Source organism: Pseudorca crassidens, chromosome 3, assembly GCF_039906515.1.
Source record: "Pseudorca crassidens isolate mPseCra1 chromosome 3, mPseCra1.hap1, whole genome shotgun sequence".
NCBI classification, from domain to species: Eukaryota; Metazoa; Chordata; class Mammalia; order Artiodactyla; family Delphinidae; genus Pseudorca; species Pseudorca crassidens.
Genome location: NC_090298.1, coordinates 14653339 through 14677249, shown reverse-complemented (window position 1 = coordinate 14677249; position 23911 = coordinate 14653339). Strand labels below are relative to the sequence as shown.

General features: G+C 45.1%; 1 protein-coding gene across 4 annotated transcripts in view; it reads left to right on the top strand.

Annotated features, from left to right (window-relative positions):
- The window catches only part of MYO10 (myosin X), a 217693-nt gene that overhangs the window by 171337 nt on the left and 22445 nt on the right, over positions 1 to 23911 (top strand). For all 4 annotated transcript variants that reach the window (XM_067730417.1, XM_067730416.1, XM_067730419.1 and 1 more), the window contains 7 exons: positions 9668 to 9792; positions 9885 to 9999; positions 15712 to 15818; positions 16895 to 17128; positions 17468 to 17513; positions 18253 to 19119; positions 20410 to 20533. In XM_067730417.1, coding sequence (XP_067586518.1) covers positions 9668 to 9792; positions 9885 to 9999; positions 15712 to 15818; positions 16895 to 17128; positions 17468 to 17513; positions 18253 to 19119; positions 20410 to 20533 — 1618 coding nt within the window. The remainder of the gene's footprint in view (positions 1 to 9667; positions 9793 to 9884; positions 10000 to 15711; positions 15819 to 16894; positions 17129 to 17467; positions 17514 to 18252; positions 19120 to 20409; positions 20534 to 23911) is intronic.

Here is a 23911-nt window from a genome sequence, read left to right as displayed (position 1 = left end):
TCTAGTAATAACCTATAATAGAAAAGAATCTGAAAAAGAAATATGTATGTGAAACTGAATCACTTCGCTATACAGCTGAAAGTAACACAACAGTGTAAATCAACTATACTTCAATTTAAAAAAAAATGTGACAGGAGGAACAGCATGGGCAAGGTCACAGATGGTACCAGTTGGATACATCCTGAACAATTTTATTGAGGAGGGAGTATTTGAGAAACCCCTAAAATATCCATGAAACTCAACAGTTAGAGACAACGGGAGGACATTTCAGGTGGAGAAGTTGGCTTCAGCCGAGATGAGACAGGAAGTGAAGGTTTTAGTCAGAAAACAGCTAGAGTTATCTCTAATTTGACTAAAACGTGGAGGGTGTGTGTGGGTGTATTGACTGGAGAGGTAGACTGGAGCTTACTGGGGGGGGCCTCCCATGTGAAATTGAAGCCCTTGTTTTAATTTGGGGTGCGCTGTAAGTTCAGGAGCAGGGAGGGGGTATAATAGGGCTACGGCTGTGCCTTAGGAAGGTTTCATGTACGCATGTGTATATTATTTATGTTCAGAGTTTTCTTCCCATTAAGTAGTTGGGGTTTGTGTGGATCTGAGGTGCGGACCACAGTTTCCACCTGTAACAGAGCTTGAAGTTCCTTGCTTTTCAACTGTGCTCATCTGGGAAGGGTGTGGTTGGAAGGCTGTACTGGGTGAGTGAGAAATTTCCACGCTCTGTAATCTGACCCCCCGGGACTGACCAATAGCTTTAACCAGTCGCGTAACCATGATGCTTCCCCTTCCTCGCCTGGGAGGGGGATGCGGTTGCCTCTCTTCTCAAAACGTGGAACTTAGCAAGTGGCAACAACTGTGTCAAATGTTGAACTGCCCCGGAGAGAAATGACTGATGTGAGACAAAGACCCTTTGTCTCTAGTTTAATTGGCTTTTGTTTACTTCCTTTTCAAGGTCAGGAGAGTTATACTGCTGCTTTAGTAACCATGCTTTTGAAAACCGTTCAAAGCATGATAAACTCATGCTGTTTATTAACTGCTTTGGAGAATTTGATGTAACAAAGACAGCAAATAAAGATGGAGAGGCCTCACGTCTTAATTTTTTGTTAAGTTGTTAATTAGTAGGGAGTGAGGACCGGAGTCTTGTCGCCACTCAGTGTAAGGTTGGGCATGATGTCTTCTAAGTGTGACATAACTGACTTGGTAAACTCTAATGCAATTTTTAATTCTTCAAGTTGATGAAGGGTTATCAGGCTTCTAAAGATGTGTTTGCTTGTTTGTGTTTAAAGTTGAATTAGGGTAAAGGCATATCCCATGATCATACTGCAAATACAAATATTCCTAATATATTAAATAGTCTCTGTAATCCTGGTGTCTCTCACTCCACAATGTTTACTTAACAAAAGGAAGAATCATGTAATGGTTTTACCCAAGAATCAACTTATTTTACATTTCTTGGGATGCTGGATACTAATCCTCCACGATACGGACTGTGTAATAAGTCCCTCCAATGCAGAGCTGGTATGTAGGTAGATAAAGTTTACAGTATTTCACAGAGGAAGACAGTCAGGGGCCATTAAAAAGCACAATGAGAAAAGTAGAACTCTTTCATTTTAATTAATTTTAGAATGTTATACCACTCACTTTGAGAAACAATCTACCAGTGTTGGGTTGGAGGTAAATCTTATCGATATAAAGTTTTAAAAAATTATTTTTGTATTAGGCTACTAAGGTAGGGCAATAAAACAAGTGTTGGCATAATGCTCAGATCCCACGTCTGGTTACTCTGTGCTCTGAGGACCCGTGTGGCCAGGCCCAGGGCTTGCTTCCATATTGCATTCCAAGCAGATTGGAGCCAAAGAGAACCTGCCTTTGTCGGGTCAGAGCAGGGGCTGGGTTTGCTCTGGGTCCTCCCATACAGTTGCCTCTGGTTGCTCAGTTAATGGAAGGTTCTTAATAAATACTTTTGATTGATGAAAACAGTAAGTAATGTTTACTTTTACCTCATCTCTAAGACATTGAGATCCTATCAAGTGGCTAGTTTTTAGACTTTGAATAAATTAAGCGTCTTCTTAAAAGGGAGAGAAGGACCACTTCTGGAAATAAATTGTAGCCTGTGTTCAGAAGCGCCCGCATGAATTATCAAGTTGCATTTATTATTAAAGCAAAAGCAGTCGTCATTAAATACGTTGTCACCTGCGGGCTCCTTCCACGGGATGGAGTTCAACGTGTTCTGAGTGTGTTCTTCTGTCCACTGTGGTGTATCGGCTCTTCTCGAGCGCCTGTCCTTGGCAGGTGGTATCCAGGGAGGAGGGGCAGGTGGACTTGCAACCACAAGTGAGTCAAGGAACATTTGAATTCTGTCAGTCCTCTGACGCTGAGACACAAAGTAACGGTGTTGTCAGCCTTTCGTTGTCTGTGTTAATGGGACCAGTGACTGGAGACGGATTTGCACAGAGTTTGCTATTTGATTTCCCGAAAGGTGTCCTCTGTTCACTAGTTGTTTCTGTGTATAGATATTTGGCTGCACTCAGTGTCGTGTGCTGGTTTCTGTTCTACATTGCCGTGGCCCTTAGAATTGTGATTTTTTATATCACCTGTATTTACACCAGGTCAGCACCTGACAGGTTGTCCCTAAGGCCCCCTCCTTAGTGTTAAAATTTTTAGAAAATGTCTCCATGTGCCCAAAAGACCGAGTGTTCTGGAAATGCTACAGTATAGGGTGCGTTCTCTGCCCGGATTTCATTGTAATCTTTTCCCTAAAGAAGTTTCTAGCTCACTCCTTTGAGAATTATATCCTCTGGAAATATGCCTCCGGTTTTATAACACGTCAGTAGAAAAATATGGTTCGTATCAAGTTTGATTCACATACTAGTTTTCAGGAATGCAAAGTTCTTTGAGGTTTAATTGTTTGATTTAAGCAAATATTAACTGGTTTGAACAAGTCATTTAGCCTTGCTCACTTCCAGTTTCCTTATCCAGTAATGCAATAATATTACTCATCTAACCCACCCATCGGGTTTCTGCCTTCGAGTGCTGTATGAGTTGAAGGATTGCTGTGGGTACCTCGCACATACAAACAAGAGGACTTGGTTCCTGCAAGGCTGCTAAACAAGCATTTGAAATTCTATGTGTGTAATCATCAGTAGATCTTTGAGGTTAGAATAATAAAATTCTTCTTTTTAAAAATTATTAATGTTTTTAAGATTATGTATTTTATGGTTGCCATCTTAGACTATAAAAATAATATAGGCTCCTTAAAGGAATTGAGAATCTGTTGATTAACATCTATGAAAAATGATTCAAAAATTAAGGCAAAATAAAATACCTGGTTGACAGAAGTTAGTATTGAGAAGGAAACTTAACTTTGAGCTTCCTGTCAGCCAAGGCAAAAAGGGTAATACAATGCATTTTCTACTGTGTGTTCTCTTTTAATCACTGTATCTATTTTCAGTTTATTTTGTCTTGCCTTAATTCCTCTTTGGCACAAGGTGCGTAAGTAAGTTACCGTGAGTTACAATAGTCATCAATTTATGAATGTAGAGTCAGATTAAGCATGTCATTTCTTCTAGAGAGAACAGTTTTCTCCCCTGATATCAAATTTAAAAAAAAATTGCTCTCATAGATCCGTGTTAAGTGATATTACATAACAGTGGATGACAGCAGAGTGAAATAAGAGTCACTTCTCTGCCAGTGCTGCGTCCTTGTCCAGCTTGTTCTCTCCCCTCTGGGTGTCTCTTCTCTTCAGGAGACTCTGAGGCATGGAGAGGGTCTAACCTCAGCAGTAGAGCTGGATTTCCCACCACCCGCTGACTCGGTTTCTAGTCGATGTAATGCTTAATCAGAGTGTGTGTGACTTTGGCCGTCAGAGGATAGTTCCTTCTCTCTGCAGTCCTGGCTGGCCCCTGCCAGCACCCCCTGACCTCGGCGTGGCAGGCTGCATTCCCACCCCACCCCCTCTCCCTGGACTCTTCTCAGGGCTTCTCCATTGGTTTCTGTGAGACCTCAAATGCTGAAAAGCATTATAACTTCAAGGGTCCACAGGTAATTAACTATTCTATTTTCTTTAATTAAATAAGCGCAGATTGAATGTCCTCTTACCGTGGACAGGTGACTATTTCCAAGTCCACCATCACACTTTTTGTTGTCTCTATGCAGTATTTTTTTTTTTTTTTTTTTTTTTTTTTTGTGGTACGCGGGCCTCTCACCGCTGCGGAGCACAGGCTCCGGACGCGCAGGCCCAGCGGCCATGGCTCACGGGCCCAGCCGTTCCGCGGCATGTGGGATCTTCCCAGACCGGGGCACGAACCCGTGTCCCCTGCATCGGCAGGTGGACTCTCAACCACTGCGCCACCAGGGAAGCCCTCTATGCAGTATTTTTGAAATTATGGAAGGCTAGGTAATGTTTGGGGTAATCATATTCATTAACACATAAATGCATTTTTCTTTTCTTTGTTGTTGTAAAACACCTCCCCTGTCTTGTGTCCCTGTTTGCCAGCACGTCTGTTGCCCTTTGTTTAGATTTTTAGCTGCAGAGACTTGGGCTTACCCGTAACTGATTGTTGTGGAGGGCTTAGCATGCTCTGTTACCAGTCATTTGTTTGGTCTAGGCATTCTGAAATCTTATTTTTTCAGATTGTAGAGGAGAAAGTTCTAATTTTTTTTTTTTTAGAATTAAATTACCTGAAGCTAAAAATATTTAACCCTGTCTCCAGGATACAAACTCTCTTGCATCCATCTCTTTTTGTCCATTTTAAATGCCTCCGTGTCAGTCTGGCTTTTACAATACCTTTTTCTCCTAAGCTTTATTGAGCTATAAATCACATACCATGCAACTGACTCATCTGAAGTGTACAATTCAATGGTTTTTCATAGATTCACAGAGATGTGCAACCATCACCACAGACACTTAAAACATTTTCATTACCTCAAAAAGAAATCTCCTTAGGGGACTTCCCTGGTGGCACAGTGGTTGGGAATCCGCCTGCCAACGCAGGGAACACGGTTTGATCCCTGGTCCGGGAAGATCCCACATGCCGTGGAGCAACTAAGCCCGTGCGCCACAACTACTGAGCCTGTGCTCTAGAGCCCGCGTGTCACAACTACTGAAGCCCGCATGTCTAGAGCCCGTGCTCTGCAACAAGAGAAGCCACCGCAACAAGAAGCCCGTGCACCACAACGAAGAGTAGTCCCCGCTCGCCGCAACTAGAGAAAGCCCGCACACAGCAACGAAGACCCAATGCAGCCAAAAATAAAGAAATAAAATAAATAAATTTATAAAAAAAGAAATGCCCTACTTCTTGGCTGTGCCCGCTCTGTCTCCCCATCCCCTCCACCAGCCCTTAGCAGCCACCACTCTACCTTCTGTCTCCGTAGATTTCCTGTCCTGGACATCTCACATGAATGGAATCACGTAACACGTGGTGTTTCGTAACTGGCTTCGTTCACTTAGTATAATGTTCTCAAGGCTCATCCATGTTGCAGCATGTAGCAGCGCTTCATTTTTTTACGGCCAGTAATATTCCGTTTTATGGATAGACCATTTTGTTTGTCTTCTCATCGGTTGATGGACATTTGGGTCATTTGCACTTTAAGGTTCCCTTACAGCAGCTTCGCCCCTGATCTCCCTGCTTCTCTGCCTCTGTGTCCACGCTGTTCAAAGTAGGACCTCTACAATCCATTCTGTACCTGATTTTTTTTTTACTTTGTAAAAAAAAAAAAAAGTTAAGTGTCTTCAAAGATATATAGCCAAATAGAAATTTTTCGTATTGTACATACGTGATTATTTCCTTCTTTTAGTGCCGTCTCATTTTCCCCCCTTTTTTTCTCAGCTGTCTCTTCTTCCCACCACCCATAGTAGTGCCCCCCACTCAGCAACAGCCTGGCATGTCTCCTCCTATCCTTTTCTGCACACTGTGTATCTAAACGTGTATATTCACACACATGTACATACACAGAGCAGGTGTTTTATTTGATGGGGTCATTGTTATACAAACTTTTCTGCATCTTCTTTTTCTCACCTTTCAAAAAGGCTTGAGAGTTAACTGGGGCATCTTTAATTTGGTCTTATTTTGTAATGGCCGCCTAACACTTCATGATGGGCCTGATATCAAAATAGACCCAGCCATGCCTCTGGTCTTGTTTCCAGTTTTGCTGCTACCAACACGGGGATCCTTCTGCAGCACAGGTCTGCCCCCGGCGGGCAGCTCGCGATCCTGGAAACAGTGGCATCAACCTTGAGTGCCGTGTCCACCAACAGCTCAGGTCCCCGTCCACCTCCGCGTTCCATCCCGGACTGAACTACTGAACATGCCAGGTTCTCTTTCCACCTCTTGGCTTTGGTTCGTGCTGTGTTCTCTGTGTAGAATGTCTCTTCCCCTCCAGCAGTGAGTAGGAGTTGTGAGAGCCCAAAGTCTGGGTCAGACCTGGGTTCAAATTCACGTGACACCCATACCCCCTCAGTACTTTTCTTTGTCCCGTGTTCCCAAGGAACGTAACTTTAATGTTTAGTATGGTTTTGTAGTAGGCCATCTACCAAATAAGTCGTGATGTTTGGCATACCTGTCACCCTCCTAAATGTCAGGGTCCTTGGAAACAGAATCAGCCCTGTGAGGCTATGCAAGTGAGGGTCAGAGGGTATAAGGGAAATCTCTGTACCTTCCTCTCAATTTTGCTGTGAACCTAAAACCACTCTTTAAAAAAATTAGTCTTAAAAAAAAAAAAAGCTGTGGAGACAGTAAAAAGATTAGTGGTTGCCAGCTGTTGGGGAGAGGTAGAAGTGAATACATGAAGCACAGGATTTTTAGGGCAGCAAAACCACTCTGTGCGATGCTCTGATGATGGACACGTGTCATTACATAGTCATCAAAACCCATAGAATGTACAGCACCAAGAGTGAACCCTGACGTCAGATATGCACTTGGGGTGACTAGGATGTGTCATGTGGGTTCATCAGTTGTAATGAATGTCCTACTCTGGTGAGGGGTTTTGATTTAAGACAAAAAAGAATCCAGCCCCCGCCTTTTGTTTCCCCCGAAAGCATGAATCACAAAACCCTGGCGCATAGTAGGTGTTTAATCATTTATATTCAGTAAACGGATCAAGGCCAGACTCCTAGGACTATCATTGCCCCGGTTTATGACTGTTACTTCCCCAATCTTCCCTTGCTGTCGGCCATCAAAACTTCACAGTTAGGACACTGCCGGCAGTCTTTGGAGGGAGGACCTCCAGTTCTGGAAAACGAGTTACCAGTACAGACTGGAGTGCATTAGCTGAAGTTTTGAAAGGCCACATGCCTTTGAGTTGTGACTTGTCCACCCTCCAGCTGTGTCATCTTTGAACATTAAATTCACCAGAAAGAAAAGGAAGTTGAGACCCACCAATGGAAATACAGGTCTACTCCCCTCGTGATTGCCCTGTGTGTTGCCCAGGGCGACAATCTGCGAAGAGATCCCCCTTCCCCCGGTTAAATTTCTGTGAAGGGGCAGAAACACAATCACAATGGGAGCCTGGAAAGAGTGGCCACTCATGGTGGCTCCCTCCCACCGTCCCGCCCCTCCCCAGGCTGTATGAAATCCTACAACCACACCACACTAATTAGCCCGAGAATGGGAGGGGTTGTCATGGCGACCGAGCACTTTTTAAAGCACAGGAATGGTGTTCATTATTGTTCAGTGTCTTTAGCTGTGGCGAAAAGGTCAGTGTGGCAGTTGTTTTCCATATGAATTTTGGCCTGAGAGCCAAACCGAAGGTGGAATGTTCCTTGGAGGGACTGGAAGATGGTAAGTGCCGCTGGACTTTTTGGATGGGGTGTCCCTTTAGTAATATTTTTCAGAGTGTTTTAATAACTAGTGCCAAACTAAGGAATTGTACGGACTTTGTTAAGTAGAGATTGAAAGAAAAGGAGCAAGGAAAAAAGTATGGGTCAGGAACAGTGAAAGTTTGAGAGAGATTTAGAGAGTTTTTTATTTTTTAATTTAACAAGTCTTTGAGCATCAAATGATTAAATATGAAATTTGTAGATTTCTCTATGAATTAACAAAGTTAACTAAGTCTGATGCCTTATTCAGTGTTTGTTTTATATTAGCTCTCTACTGGTCGTTGTGGATCGCTACTGTTCAGATTATATTCCCAAATAAATCTAACAGAAGCATTTTAAGCAAATACCCTCAGAACTGTTGCCTCTCTCTCTGCGTTTCAATCCGAAGATAAGGGAAAGGAGTTATCAAGGCTAATTTTTTCATGCTTTATCTTTTATTCTTTCTCGTCTAGGGATATTTGAAATAATTAAGACCAGAAACCAGTGAGCCCCAGTTCTTTGGATATTCGCCCTTATTTATTGGCTAGACTCCGGTAGAATACTGCTGAGTAGAGACATCTGACCCCAATGTTTGTAGGAGAAATTAAATTTGAGACAAGTCATCGTGCTGGATATGATGGCAGCTTTTCCATCAAACGCTGCAAGGGAGGTTTACAGAGCATTCTTCAGATTTATTTTTTTGCTAGCTTGGAAAGCGTACAGAATAACATGGCTTTCAGCCTGATTTTGTGTTAATGACTGGCTGTGTTTTTAAGACTCGCAAATTTAAGCCACTTACCGTCTTTGCACTTTTTAACAATGTACTTGTGTTCTATGGCACTATTTTTCAGTCATTTTGTACACAGTTGTGTAAGATAAGAAAATACGAATTAATTAAAGGGAATGGGGTGTTTGGATTAAAACACAAATCACTGCCCAAAAAGCTGTGAGTGGGAAATGGCATACTTTGGGGCTTTACCCTGAAAGACCATTGTCCTGTCAGCAACACCAGTTTGTTTGGCAACTGGACAGATAAGAGAATATGGTTCAGAATGTTAAGTCCTGGCTTGATTTCCTCTGTCTTTTGTTTGTATGTTCTGGGATTAATTTATTTAGTGACCATAGCATGGAGCTCGATAAATGGGGTTTCTGACTAGAAATTGAGAAAATTAATTTTTTTTTTTCATTTTTGTCTGTTTTCTCCACTTACAAGCTCTCCTCTTCCTCCCCAGCCCCTAACCCCGCCCCCAGCCCTCACTGGATCACTGCATTCTTCAGCTAAAAAAAATACCTGGAAATTGAATTTTGAAAAGTAAATAAAGTGCTATTTGCATGACACTTAAGATTCTTTGGAAAACATAGCATTAAAATTGGTGGTCTGTTTATGAAATTTGTAAAATAATCAGAAATTTGAACCTGGATATTAATATCAGTGAATTCTTGGTATCTTTTAAGATAGTGTTGTGGTTCTATTTTAAAAAATGATACTGGAACACTTCCCTGGCGGTCCAGTGGTCCACACTTCCACTGCAGGGGGCACGGGTTCCATCCCTGGTCAGGGAACTGATCCCGCATGCCGCAAAGCACAGCCCAAAAATTAAAAAATAAAAGTGATACTGATATATTTACAAATGAGAGTGTGTACTGTCTGGGACTTGCTTCAAAACAAATCCAAGGTCAGGGAGTAAGTGGGCTAAGGATGGGGGGCAGCATCGACATGGGTGCTGGCTCTTACAGCTAGGCTATGGGTATGTGGGGTGGCGTTTGTTTTCTGTTTTGTATATTTGTGTAGGTTCAAAATGTGTGTGTGTGAGACCATGGTGGGGGGGGGTGTGCGGTCTTGTTAGCGTCATCTTCTCACCTCTTGGCATGTTTTAGATGCCCGACCAGTTTGAACAGGCAGTTGTGGTCAACCAGCTGCGGTACTCCGGGATGCTGGAGACAGTCAGGATCCGGAAAGCTGGGTATGCTGTCCGAAGACCCTTCCAGGATTTTTACAAAAGGCAAGACAGAGCTGCAGAGACCCTCTTTCTTTGCAGAGGGGCTGGGGAAAGGATTTTAGCACAAGGTGACGCTGGGCATTCTTCTTTTGCAGATATAAGGTGCTGACGAGGAACGTGGCTCTGCCCGAGGATGTGAAGGGCAAGTGCACGGCCCTGCTGCAGCTCTATGACACCTCCAACAGCGAGTGGCAGCTGGGGAAGACGAAGGTAAAATTTCGGAGAAACAACGACCGTCCCATCAACCCCCTGAGAGATGTTTGAGTTCGGTGTTCTGTGATGACTGCTAGCCAACTGTTTTTCCAGTGTTGGGAAGATACGCGTGGTATCATGCTAGCCATACTCTTTGTCCTCCCAGCATGAGTCTTTTATCTGAAGTCCTTGATTTTCAGGGACTGTGTTCTTGGGGACACATTGAAGCATCGGATCCTAAGTGCGTGTGTTTTCATTCAGTCAGTCAACAAATGTTGGCTGATGGGCAACTCAGTGCCAGGGAAGAACTGGGCAGCCTCTGGCATCTAAGAAGTGATACCCCAGACCCTTCTAACTTTGCATTATAAGAATAGAATACTGAATGTTCTCCCTGCATCACAGGAGCTGTTGTGTGGGAGACCAGCAAGTAGTCCAAAATCCGGCAGGTTACCCAAAGTCCAGTCTGGAAAGCCAAGTTGAAATCCATTTTTTTAAACATGCAGGTGTGACTGAGGCCTTTACCCCTTAGCTGAGTGATAAGCAGTCTGGCCTCAACAGCAAAACTTAGCCATAAAATTGGCAGTATGACCTCTTCTCCCTGTATCAGGAACTTCCAGAGCTCTCATTTGGGGTTCCATTCTCCTTCTGCCACCCACCTCCAGGGTCTTATCACACAGGAGAGGCAGAAATGCAGGCAGCTGGGGGTTGGCCTTTGAGTGTATGGTTGTCTTCAAAAGTAAGAAGTGTTCCTCAAGCCTCATCCTCCTGACTCTACAAGTAGGAATGGAGCACCAGAGAAATATTTTAAAGTTTCTGCTTACATTACGTTTTTAACCTAGGAGTTTCTTTGTTTAAAAAAAAAGAAAGAGGAGGAAGAGGGAAACAGAGACACATATCTTGCAGTTTGACTGTCTTCATCTCAGAGCTTCTCTGACAGAATACCGTAGACAGGGTGGCTTAAGCACAGACATTTATTTCACACAGTTCTGGAGGCTGGAATTCTGAGATCAGGGTGCCAGCATGGTCAGGTTCTGGTGAAGGTCTCCTTCCCGGTTTATAAACAGCTGCCTTCTTACTGTGTCCTGACACGGTGGAGAGTGAGTTCTGGTCTCTCTTCCTCCTCTTATAAGGGCACTAATCCTATCATGGGGCCCCACCCTCCTAAACGTAATTACTTCCTAAAGGCCTGACTTTCAAATACCATCACTTTGGGGGTTAGGGCTGCAGCATAAGAATTGGGGGTGGGGGGGTGGCCAACATTCAGTCTATAACATTGATGTGAGATTAAAGACAAGTATTTAGGCATCACCTGGAGCCCACTTAGCAAAGGAAAGTGTATAATGAACATACTCTTCTGCTCTTGAAGGATTTCAGCTGGCCAGGGATTTAAGATGCAAACATCTAGCAAGGTAGAGATGGCATGCAGAGGTATTGTATTAGTTATCTATTGCTGTGTAACAGACAGCCATAAACTTAGCAGCTTTAACAAAACACACCAATTACCTCATGGTATCTATGGGTCAGGGGTCCAGGCACAGCTTAGCTGGTCCTCTGTCAGGGTCTCCGAGTGTCGGCTGGGGCTGCATTCCCTTCTGGAGCTTGGGGTCCTCTTCCAATCTCACGTGGCTCTAGAATGCCATTCTTTGCAGTTGTAGGACTGAGGCTGCAGTCCCACTGGACCCTCTTTTCCTGCTGGCTGCCCCCTGGGGCCACTCTCAGCTTCTAGAGGTCCCCCCACAGTTTCTAACCACCTGACCCCCCTCCCACGCCCTCCCACTTCTTCAGGGCCAGCGGGAGACACTCCTGCTCCAGTCTCCTAAGGTGGAGTCTTATATGATGTAACATATCCATAAAGAGTGATATCCCATCACCTTTGCCACGTTCTAGAAGAAAGTCACGGGTTCCACCCACACTAATAGGATTAAACAAGGGTGTAACTCATTGGGGGTCACCTTGGGGTGTGTCCTCCCAGGTGTATAGGTCTCTTTACCTGGAATTCTCCACCCTCCCCTCCACCCCGTTTAGCCAACTCCTCCTTCAAGTCTCTGCTTAGATGCAGGCTTTGACGGGAGTCCTATTTGACATTCTTCACTGCACCCTGAACCAAAACTCATCCCTGAACTGGGCTAAGCCCCCTCCTCTGTCATTGACATCTTTCTGTTTTCTGCCCTGTTATAACACTTAACATGCTGTCATGTTTTCTTGGTATTGCCTGGTGACTTGTCTACAGTCACCCAATAGAGAATGTAGAGTTCATTGTTCGTTTTTCTACACAACACAATGCACGTAGTAGGAGTTCACATAGTAGGAGCTCAGTCAGTGTCTGTTAAATGCTAAAAAACTATAAGTGGTGGCACAAGATTGTTGTATGTTGAGTCACTCAAAGAACTTTCTAAAGAAGTTGGTTCAAGTGGAGCTCTTGGCAGTAGAATATAGTCTGCTCTGATTTTTTTAATTAAAAAGGTATTACATTCTCTATAAACTGATATCCTCCTCCTGTCTCACTGCCTTATACCATGGAATAACATCAAAGATTATTGACTCACCCAGCCAATACCGGTCTCTTTGCTGAGCTCTGAAAAAATCAATCCAACTTCATTTACAATTTACGGTGGAAATCAGGCCCCAGCAAGACTTAGAACTGGGTGTAGCACAGGGATATGGAGACATAAAGACATGGGCATTGCCCCCGGTTTACTAAGTTTCTGGGAGATAAGTCATCCCATACAACTGATAAATTATGCAGTGTGATCTCTTGAAGGAATAAGGACACACCTCCAGGAGAGAGCTCACTGTGAATTGACATGATCAGAAGAGTATTCAAGAAAAGGAAATCTTTAAAGAGGAGTTAAATTTTAATTGGTGACACATTGGAAGCAGAAGTGGGATGGAAGCTTATCATTTCGCATAAATATTAGGAAGTAAATGGAAACATGAGAGCATTTGAATTGTATCCACTAAATAGCCTTGACCTTGACCAACATTGGACTTAATTATACACTTAATTATACTCTAGCAGTGTTTCAGTCAGTGTTGCCGCCAGAGGTCTTTGCATTTAAAATCTTGAACCTCTAAAAAATATCTAGATCTTCTGGTAAAGAAGTTTCTGTCAACACTTCCATGACAGAGGGAAATGTGGGCAGCGCTGTAGTCAGCAAATTAAACATGACGCCAGGTCTGAATTCACTGGCTTAAAACACATCTGGTCTTTGGAAGGCAAGGATTCTTCTCTGCTGGGGAAGCATCCCTAAAGAAGCTAGGAGGCCTGTCCAAGCCTCTGGAACAGCCCGAGCAGGAGATCCTGCTGTACGCCCCTGCTGAGAAGCCAGGTTTAGGGAGACGGCGGTGAACAGCTGCTCCCCTCTTTCTTCCTGGTTTTGCCTTTCCCCTCTACCTCGTGACTCCGGCACGTTTTACTTTTCTGGTCCGTGGACTACATTGCCCGACCTTATTTCTTCTCTGGCAATAAATCCTGCAAGAGGTATTCTATAAAGACATTTTACTGGAATAATCCGTAGGCTCTTGAGCTCTCTAAGCAAATGATAGGAAAAGCCATGAGAAACTATTCGTATTGGATATCGAGTCAAGGTTAGCCAAGCAGCCCCCTGAGTGGGCACTGCCCCTTCCTAAGCTGCTTGATGATGCCTGACGAGGCCGGTGCCTCCGCTCACAGCAGCTGGATCCTGCTCACTCGATCTTGGCTGCATCCTGGGAACATGGCAACGTGGCAGCGGACACCACTGGGCTGGAAGATCTGGCATCACTTTCTGTGTGTTGTTGCATAAATTCAGGGTGGATGTTCTTAATGAAGCCAAGTCAGGTCTCTAAAGCATTTTACTCCGTTTGCCCTTCGGGTTATGGAAAGAATCTATTGATAGATAAAGATGTGGAAGTAAATCTAATAGGCAGAGCATAGAGCTCTCTTTGAGGGGCATGAAACTCAGGCAGGTATTTCTCTGACTCTGATTCCAACCAAGACAGTCCCTTGACTTCTGATAAGGTGTGAGACGCTCTTTCCTTCATAAAGCTTCCTATTTGTTCATCTGATAAATGTACTGCTCGTTGGCATCGATGCTTTTGTGTTATGATGTCACCACCACCATCACCACTCTTGTTCAAGATTTGACTTCATTACTTTTTCTTTTAAACACTAACCAGAGCAACAGCGTTAGACTAAGATCCTTAATATCAAAAAATCGTCTCAAAGAGAAGTTTAAATATTTCTTCGAAGTCCAGTCTTGATGAAAACTGCTTCATATTTCTGAAAACTTTTTCTCATTGCTGAACTAACAAGCTTTATGCTCGTAGCTCCTGTTTCTTACATTAAACTTTTTTTTTTTTTTTTTTTTTGCTCAAGATGCAGTCTCTTTATGCATCAGCAGAGCATATTAATTGCAATTATAGGAAGAGCATTGTATGAAAAGCTTTTCCGAGAGAATTATTTGGTGGGAGAGTTTGACAAATGCTCAGGAACCCACAGCAGGAGTGGGTAAGGCTTCTGTGAGTCACATGATGGTGGGATTCTTTATTTGCTTTTCTGCCCAAATGTCTGGGAAGAGCCAGGGCCGAGAGTCTGGGAAAATGTGGCATCAGGAGGACCTAATGCACCGTCACAGGCCAGAATGACTCACTGGAGCATAAATTGAGAAATCATGAGTGAGGGCGTGTGTCGTTTAACCAGCCCCCGACCACTGCCCCCAGCTGACCGTTAACAGAAAAGCATAAGAAAAAATGTGTTTGTTTTTAGGAGATAATTCAAAACTTCCTTAGGCATCACGTTGGAAATTACAAAATTAAAAGCTACCACGATTGAGGGAGGGTCTCAGTATTTTCATACCTTTTCAAATATTAGGAATTCTGATACGAATGCCAGTTACCAGACACACTTAGGCTTAGATAAATGGTAAGCCTAGGATTGAGGTGCCCACGGGCAGAAACAGGCCAGCCAATAGTTACAATCTCTTTGTCCCGATTCTACTGATACTTTTCTTGCCATGGCTGAACTGAGGTAACTTAAATGATTCAGTTCTAATTGCAAACAGTTTATAGAATTACATTCTTAAATGTCAGTTTTTTTATGTGCATTATTTTTTGAGGCCAAGACGCTTTGATCGTAATCATTTGACAGGCATGAAGGGAGCGTTTCCACGTGACGGCAAAGTAACATTTTACAAATTTCTTGGATTTTTTCCCCCTCCCTTTCTTTCTTTTGTCCTTTCTTTTCTTCTTCTCCTCCTCCCTCTCTTCCCCCCCTTCCCCGCTCCTTCTCCTTCTTAATGTAGGGAGTCTCTCTAGATATCTTCTTACTTAGACTTACTGTAGCACTGGTGCTGGCGCATGAACTATTTGTCCCAGCCCACAGTGAGATAAGGATTTATAAAGGCAATTTCACAGCCCTCTTATGCCTGTTGAACTAATAATAACTGAAAAAACAGGACTTGGATTTTATATACCCCTTTGGTTTTTTCTTTCCAGTAATATATTGTTTACTATATTTTACAAAGATCTTAGTCTGTGACAGATGGGAAGTTTAAAAAAAATAAAGAAAGAAAAAATCCTCTCCCCACCAGGAATTTGAGATTCCCTGTGCTGGACACCATGGCTCTTTGTGTTTGGAGCAAATCAGAGAAAGAAAAAAGCCTTACCCACCAAAGGCACAGCTGACTCAGCAATGCCTTACCACTGCCTGCCGCATTCTGTGGATGTGACATGTTGCTCTCTCCTGGGCAGGTCTTCCTTCGCGAGTCCTTGGAGCAGAAACTGGAGAAGCGGCGAGAGGAGGAGCTGACTCGGGCGGCCATGGTGATCCGGGCCCACGTCTTGGGCTACTTGGCACGGTAAGCAGTGCGCGGACGGGCTTCCCTGGTGACGCAGTGGTTGAGAGTACGCCTGCCGATGCAGGGGACGCGGGTTCGTGCCCCGGTCCGGGAAGATCCCACATGCCGCGGAGCGGCTGGGCCCGTGAGCCATGGCCGCTGAGTCTTCGCGTCCGGAGCCTGTGCTCCGCAACAGGGAGAGGCCCCAACAGTGAGAGGCCCGCGTACCGAAAAAAAAAAAAAAAAAAAAGTGCACGGACAGGAGGGGGCGTCCCCCATGTGTGTCACCAGGTGGGGTGGCCCTGGCCACATGCTTTCATTTAAAATAGACCTGGATGGGTTCGGGTCAGGACCAGGCTAAGGGGAGAGTCCCAGGGCAGTGCTCGTAACTAGCATTGCCAGCACCAAGTTAGCTTGACCTGGGCAGGAAATGGGAAAAGGGGATCCTGATGTCTCAGGGCAGCGACATCAGGGGACTGGGCGACATATTTAAACATTTCCCTAGTTCCTCTGGGTCACATACTGAAGCCACAGGCAGCTCGCCTGTTGACTTTGGTGTCATCCCGTTGGGTCCACAGCGGCCCCCTCTCCAGGGTGTGCCGAATGAGGCAGGTTCTTTTCCTGTGCGTCTGAGTTCTTTCCTCCTCTGCGGACCTGCGGGCCACCCGAACCCTTGCTCGTCACAGTACGTTACATTTTCTCAAGTACACAGCCGTCCTGCTGTGGCAAATCCTTTGCTTTTTTTCCTCATAAGGACAGGAAAATATATCCCATCTCTTCGTTCTGTTTACAGCCCAACTTCCTGCCGGGACTTTTCAAAGTCAGTATTAGGAGTGATGTGTTTATTTAGCCAACATGATGCTAGGGTCTTGCTTGAGTTTCGTTTGTTGTTATTCTTTTGTTTTTCTTCTGTTTTGTTTTGCCCACAAGGGCCTCCTTGTCGGCTCCCTATAATGAGTCTCCGTTATGAGCGGATCAGCCCCAAACGAGGTCCTGCTGTCTTGTCTTGTAACATTAACGTAAACTCGTGTAAAGAGCTCGAAGCCTCATTACCTCCACAGTTATTCTGTTGTGCTGTTTTCTGTTCTCATTTTCAGAAAGCAATACAAGAAGGTCCTTTATTGTGTAGTGATTATACAGAAGAATTACAGAGCATTCCTTCTGAGGAGGAGGTTTTTGCACCTGAGAAAAGCAGCCGTGGTTTTCCAGAAGCAACTCCGAGGTCAGATTGCCCGCAGAGTTTACAAACAGCTGCTGGCAGAGAAACGGGCAGAGGAGGAGAAGAGGAAACGGGCGGAAGAAGAAAAGAGGAAGTGGGAGGAGGAGGAAAGGTATGGGACCTTTCTTGGCTCGGATGAAACAGACAGGAGGACACCTCTGGTGTTTTTATGCTCTATATCCAGCTTCGCAGGAACCTGCAGTTTGAAACGATAACGCTTCGTGGCTCAGATAAAATTCCTTAGCGGCGTTGAAGACCCAGTTTTGTGGTATTTTTATTCAGGCAAAGAATAGGTGTATTGCCAAAGGAAGAGACCCTATCCCTCCTTCACACTTCTAAGTTGTCTTTTGCAAAGCTTCTGTTAAAAAGTTCGCTCTCTGAAAAGCGGGGGTCGGATTTTTTTCATTGCTTTCGTCTATTTTCACTGTCTTTTTTTCTTGACTGTTTTCAGAGAAAGAGAGAGGGAACGAAGAGAAGCTGAGCTCCGCGCCCAACAGGTGAAGAATGCCGCGACACATGACATCTTGTCTGTTACCTTCCCAGTTCAAACACTTTGCCTCAGTGATTTGAAACTAAAGTAAAGATGTAGGGAGAAGGATACAAAGCTAAAATAAATATACAGGAGGAAGAATTTTAGAGGAGATGTTTATGCTGCAGTTTCTAACCCATTACGTTGGGTAAAAGTGTGTGAATGTCTTAAGGTTTCAGTGTGAATCACGACGGCATGATAGCTCTAGACCAGTGTAATCACTATATTAGTTTGCTCGGGCTGCTATAACATAAGTAGCACAGCCTGGGCAGATTAAACAACAGAAATTGATTGGCTCACAATTCTGGAGGCTAAAGGTTCAAGATCAAGGTGTTGGCAGGGTTGGTTTCTTCTTAAGCCTCTCTCTGTAACTTGCTGCGTCCTCACGTGGTCTTGCACCTGCGTACCTGCTTCCCCAGTGCCCCGTGCGTGTGTCCCAATCCCCTCTTCTTTATAAGGACACCAGTCAGTTGGGTTAGAGCCCTACCTCACGGCTTCATTGTAACTTCATCATCTCTTTAAAGGCCCTGCTCTAAATCCAGACATATCCCGAGGGGACTGGGGGTTGGGGCCTCACAGAGCGATTTGGGGGAGGGAGGGATGCAGTTCAGCCCCCGGCAAGCACATCTCATCCCAAAGGAGGGTCGCTGCCCGCACTCTCCATAGTGTCACTTCCTGACCTGACCCCTTCCTTCCTCTGTGTCCAGGAGGAAGCAGCGAGGAAGCAGCGGGAACAGGAAGCCTTGCAGAAGAGTCAGAGGGAGGCCGAGGTGACCCGGGAGCTGGAGAAGCAGAAGGAGAACAAGCAGGTGGAAGAGATCCTGCGCCTGGAGAAGGAAATCGAGGACCTGCAGCGCGTGAAGGAACGCCAGGAGCTGTCCTTGACCGAGGCCTCCCTGCAGAAGCTGCAGCAGCTGCGGGACGAGGAGCTGCGGCGGCTGGAGGACGAAGCCTGCCGCGCCGCCCAGGAGTTCCTGGAGTCGCTCAACTTCGACGAGATCGACGAGTGCGTCCGCAACATCGAGCGCTCCCTGTCGGTGGGGAGCGGGTCTGTGGGCGTGCGGGCCGACCTGGCCGAGGGTGCCTGCGGCGAGAAGCCCAACTTCAACTTCAGCCAGCCCTACCCGGAGGAGGAGGTGGACGAGGGCTTTGAGGCCGACGACGACGCTTTCAAGGACTCGCCCAACCCCAGCGAGCACGGCCACTCGGACCAGCGCACCAGTGGCATCCGGACCAGCGACGAATCCTCGGAGGAGGACCCCTACATGAACGACACCGTGGTGCCCACCAGCCCCGACCCCGACAGCACCGTGCTGCTGGCCCCCTCGGAGCACGACTCCTCCTCTGGGGAGCCCACCTACTGCATGCCCCAGACCCCTGGGGGCCTGCCCTCCCCGGACGGCGACTACAACTATGACCAGGACGACTACGAGGACGGGGCCGTCACCTCCGGCAGCAGCGTGACCTTCTCCAACTCCTACAGCAGCCAGTGGTCCCCAGACTACCGATGCTCCGTGGGCACGTACAACAGCTCGGGGGCCTACCGCTTCAGCTCGGAGGGGGCCCAGTCCTCGGTGAGTACCCGCTGTCCTCCCGGGGCCCCGATTTGCCCGCATTGCGGTGGAAGTTGTCTGCCGTCCTCGCCCCCATTGCACTATCCCTTGGATGAAGACATCCCCCCTAGAACGGGCCAGGATTCCAAAGTCAGGCTCTTAAGGTGGCCTTACACCCCTCTCTCTTGCCAAAAGCTATCGTCACACAAGTAAGTGGAAATTGGTGCCTGTTGGAGGTTGAACGCAAAACCCAGAACTGCGTCTTGCCCAAAGCCTAAGAAAACTGGCATTTTCAGTGGAGGCTCTGGCTGTGTCTGTGCTGGCTTTGCAGCAGGTTGGGAAATGAGACCCGCCCTAAACTGGAACGCGACTTGCCAGGGGCACTTCAGAGACCTTTCCTGACGGTAGCTTCACCCGCCCGCTGCAGGACGTGATGTATATTTTTCTGGTTGTAAGGGAGGAACCTTTAAGGGCTTGAACGTGCTCTTTCCAGCTTCTGGATTTATTTATAGTTTACTTTTATTTTTTCCCGTTGTCTGTGCGTTAAATACTCCCTTGCCTTTCTAAGGCTTGAAGATATTTGTATTTATTTGTTTGTTTATTTGTTTAAGAATATATTTTTTTAACTAATTTATTTAATTTTGGCTGTCTTGAGTCTTCGTTGCTGCACGCGGGCTTTCTCTAGTTGTGGCGAGCGGGGGCTACTCTTCGTTGCGGTGCACAGGCTTCTCATCGCAGTGGCTTCTCTTGTTGCAGAGCACGGGCTCTAGGCGCACAGGCTTCAGTAGTTGTGGCACACAGTCTCAGTAGTTGTGGCTCACGGGCTCTAGAGCGCAGGCTCAGTAGTTGTGGCGCACGAGCTTAGTTGCTCCGCAGCATGTGGGATCTTCCCGGACCAGGGCTCGAACCCGTGTCCCGTACGTTGGCAAGGAGATTCTTACCCGCTTCGCCGCCAGGGAAGTCCTTGAAGACATTTTTAGCACAGTAACTTAAAGGGAATTAACTCTTGGATGGTTTGATTAAAATTGTACGCTTAAACAGCAGCGTTGTACTTTGAATATATAGCCTTGGGATTAAAATATGTCTCACGTGTCACGTATCAAGTCAACTGACGGTTTGACACCAGAAGGCAGTATTTTGTAATTCTGAATTCTTTTGATGACCACACTCCGTTGCACTGTGACGAAGCAGCGTGTTGCTTCTTTGTCCGTTGTTTTTACTTTTTCAGTGTTGACCTATGCTGGGCATTTCCTTTGCTTGTTTTCTGTCCTTTTTGCTCACTGTTGGCTCTCTCTGTCTCTCCTGGTCCAGTTTGAAGATAGTGAAGAGGACTTCGACTCTCGGTTTGATACGGACGATGAACTTTCATACCGGCGGGACTCTGTGTACAGCTGTGTCACGCTGCCTTACTTCCACAGCTTCCTGTACATGAAAGGTATGACCTGCAGCCACCCTGGTGCCTGGGTTAGGGGGTGAAGTGATGGGAAGCTGAGGCTGAAGGAGGGGGGCTGAGAAAGTTATCCCACATACCCCTTACCTGGTGTGAGGTCCTCTTAGGTGGATGGAGGATGCCGTGGTGGTGTGATGTGGGGGACCCTACTGGACCATATGCAGCGTTAGGACAAAGGGTCTGCAACCACTGTCACCGCTTTCAGTCCCTCTCTCCCTGTTGCCTCCATGTCTCTCTCACATCTGTGCTCTTTTCCTTCCTTCTTCTTTCCTTCCTTCCTTGCTTCCTTCCTACATCATTTCCTCTCTCTCTTTCTCACACATACATACAAACACACATGTATGTTGCTACTGGGGTTAGTGCAGCCCGTTACCATGATGAAGCTGCATTCTTCCCTCCCACAGGAGTATTAGACACCCTTATACATGGGGAAGTAAAGATCTGAGAGAGGATCACCCCTGGCTTAAACTGCCTGCGATGCCTACTGTCTATCGCTTGCTCATGATTAGAATTTTTAATTATATTTTTGCATTGCTGTGAAACTTCGAATGTACTGTACTGAACCTTAATACTTGGAGACCTTGAAGCATCCTCCTTCTGGAAAAGTACTTAGTCAGGACCTTGTACCCATGCCTTATTCATGTTCTTGACCTTGACTTCCAAATCAGGGACAGGAATCATGAGAAACCGTAATCAGCACCAATTTTTGGTAGGAGTTTTATGCGGATCATCTAAAGAGCAGATTGGTTTCTCCCACGGCCCTCGACTCCATGAGGGGAAAGAGGCCAAATCTTGGGGATGGGGCAGAGATAACAAGATCCATTGTCCCCAGATGGTTCAAGATTTTTATGTTTTCTCTGAGCCTTTTCTTCACTTTCTTTTCTGCTGCCATCTTTCTTTCTTCCCTTTTCCTTTTCTTCTTCCCCCATGAAAACCTTTTTATTCTGGGTTCCCTTTCCCTGTTTCTTCTGTTCTTTGCCTTTGCTTCTCTCTTCTGTTGGCATATTTATCTTTTCTCGTATCTCTTTTGCCCTTAATATTTTTTTCTCTTCTTCATCTATGTCTTCTCCTTTTCATTTTTTTCCCCCCGTCTTCAATGTCTGTCTAACTGCTAACATCATTCATTTGCTTTTCAAAGTTCTGCTGTTCTCAGCCTCAGATCCCCCAGGTGCTCACAGAAACCCCTCCAGGTTTATTTTTAGGGGCGAGCTTCCTATTGGCCAGGGTCACTGGTTGATGGGAATTCTTGTAGGAGCGTTGGAATGAAAAAGATTGAGAAATTCTAACTGAATAATCGAGTGTTCATTGGATGAAGGAAAAAATATAATCACAAATCAGAACCTAATAACCCCAATAAGTATCTAATCGTAGCATTTTAAGATTTTCTCATGCATTTCTCAGAATAAATAAAGCTTTTTATTAGTCATATATTTTCTTCTCCCCCTAATTAATCTTGTTCCCTAAGTTAGCTCAAAGATTCCCCGTAAATCACTCTTATTTATAATGGCATTCTTTTATTGTATAATTGTCTGATTAAAACAAATAAGATTAGGAAAAAGTAAAGATACATTCAGAGCGCTAAAATCCCAAGATTAAAGCATTAAGAGCTCAAGAAGGTAAGCAAGTGAAGTTTTGGCACACTCATCTCTTAATAAAACAAAGAGTTATTGTGTAACTGCGTCACCACTTAATCTCTGATACATTACCATTTAATGTTTAATAAAGCCTTCAAGTTATGACCAAAAGTTTCAAAGAAACCAATGATAAGGAAAATCTAGCCAACCACCAGATTCTATTTTGTGAACGTAGATGAGTTTGCACCAGCCTACTACTACTAAAGGTGTTTACAGTCACGAAACTAAGAGCGTTGATCAAATTCTCTAGATGAAATACGAAGGGAACACCCGGAATTGGGGGGGGCAGGGCTGGGAGTGAGTCCCATCAATAACGTAAGAGCAGCAGAGTGACTGGTGGGTGAGGGCTCTTGGGATGACTGTTGTGATCTGTGTCTTTGAAACAGCTGTGAATAACCTTTATCATCCAAAGACGATAAGATAATAGGATAACTTTGTACTACAGTTTCCTCTTGGCTTGTTTTGAGAAACCGAGATTAAAGCCACAAATCAAGAAGGAGAAAAAAACAGTTTCCTTCTGGTGCCCCCTGGCAAGTTTGCTGTTTGTTAGGAAACAGCTCTGGCGCTTGGTGTGATCACAAAGGCTTCTCAACTAGGTGAGCAGGAAGTGCTGTAGATACGAGAAAGGGCAGCGGTCTGTAAAAGCCAGCGAAGCAAGCGCGCCTTGCACTGCAAAGAGAAACCAGTGTTGTCTTTGCATCTTCTGTTCCACTGTGAAGTTGAGATCTGTAATCATTGAAGCAACCACTGAAAAAATTAATCTTAGAAGGTCTGTTGTAAATTTATTTCTAATCTGTAAAAGGAAGGCATTTTCTTCATACTTACTTTCAGTATCCACATTTAAATGTTCTTTATTATTGGCTGATCAAAAAAATAACGTGTGGACACTTGATAATTAGTGAAGTAGATGCATCATTTATTCTTCAGTGGGTTCGTTGAAGCAGATTTTTGAATCATGGTTGTAAGATGTCACTCTTTGAGCATCCTTGGGGAATCTAGAATAACTAAAATAAAATTATCCTGCTAGAAGAGTAGTAGAAATATATTCTGTATAGAAATAATGTCTGTATATCCTTGTCTAATTTGTCTCCACCAAAAAAAGTTTTCCACTAAAATAAATTACAGCTAAATTCTCATTTTTAAGGTACTGTCACAGTTTGGTTTGGAGTCTTACTTTGTCTCGTATTCTAAATTTATACCTTATACAAAGAAGCCATTTTCAGATGATAATGCTTTTCTTTTCCGATGTAAGTTAGGGTTTATTGCTAACCTCTGGAGTCACTGATAAATTTTGTTCCTCACACTGACTAAACAAGGAAGGAATGTGTCAACTTTGACACATTTTAAACTCATTTCCCCTTCCTGCGGTGTTTGGACAGAAGCATGATCCAACCATATGGAAGCGGTTCTCCCCCGCCTCCCGTCCGTGGTCCTCCCGTCCGTGGTCCTGCCTCAACCCGGGGTTAGAGTATCAGTCCCTGACTGGTCTTGCTTTTAAGCCCCTCACCAGGATTTCTCAGCTAAGTGAGTAGGAGCTGCTTTGGAGAAAAGGAAGCGTTCTTGTGTAATCCAGCCAAGCCAGTGTGACACCTGCCCAGTGCCCCCTGAACACGACCCAGCAGTGCGCTCACCCGTCATCGGTGGGTGTCTGAGGGCGGGTCATTTGGGGCAAAGTTAAGAAGGGGCTGGACCTGAAGACCTACTGATCTTATGATCCAATATGACGGAT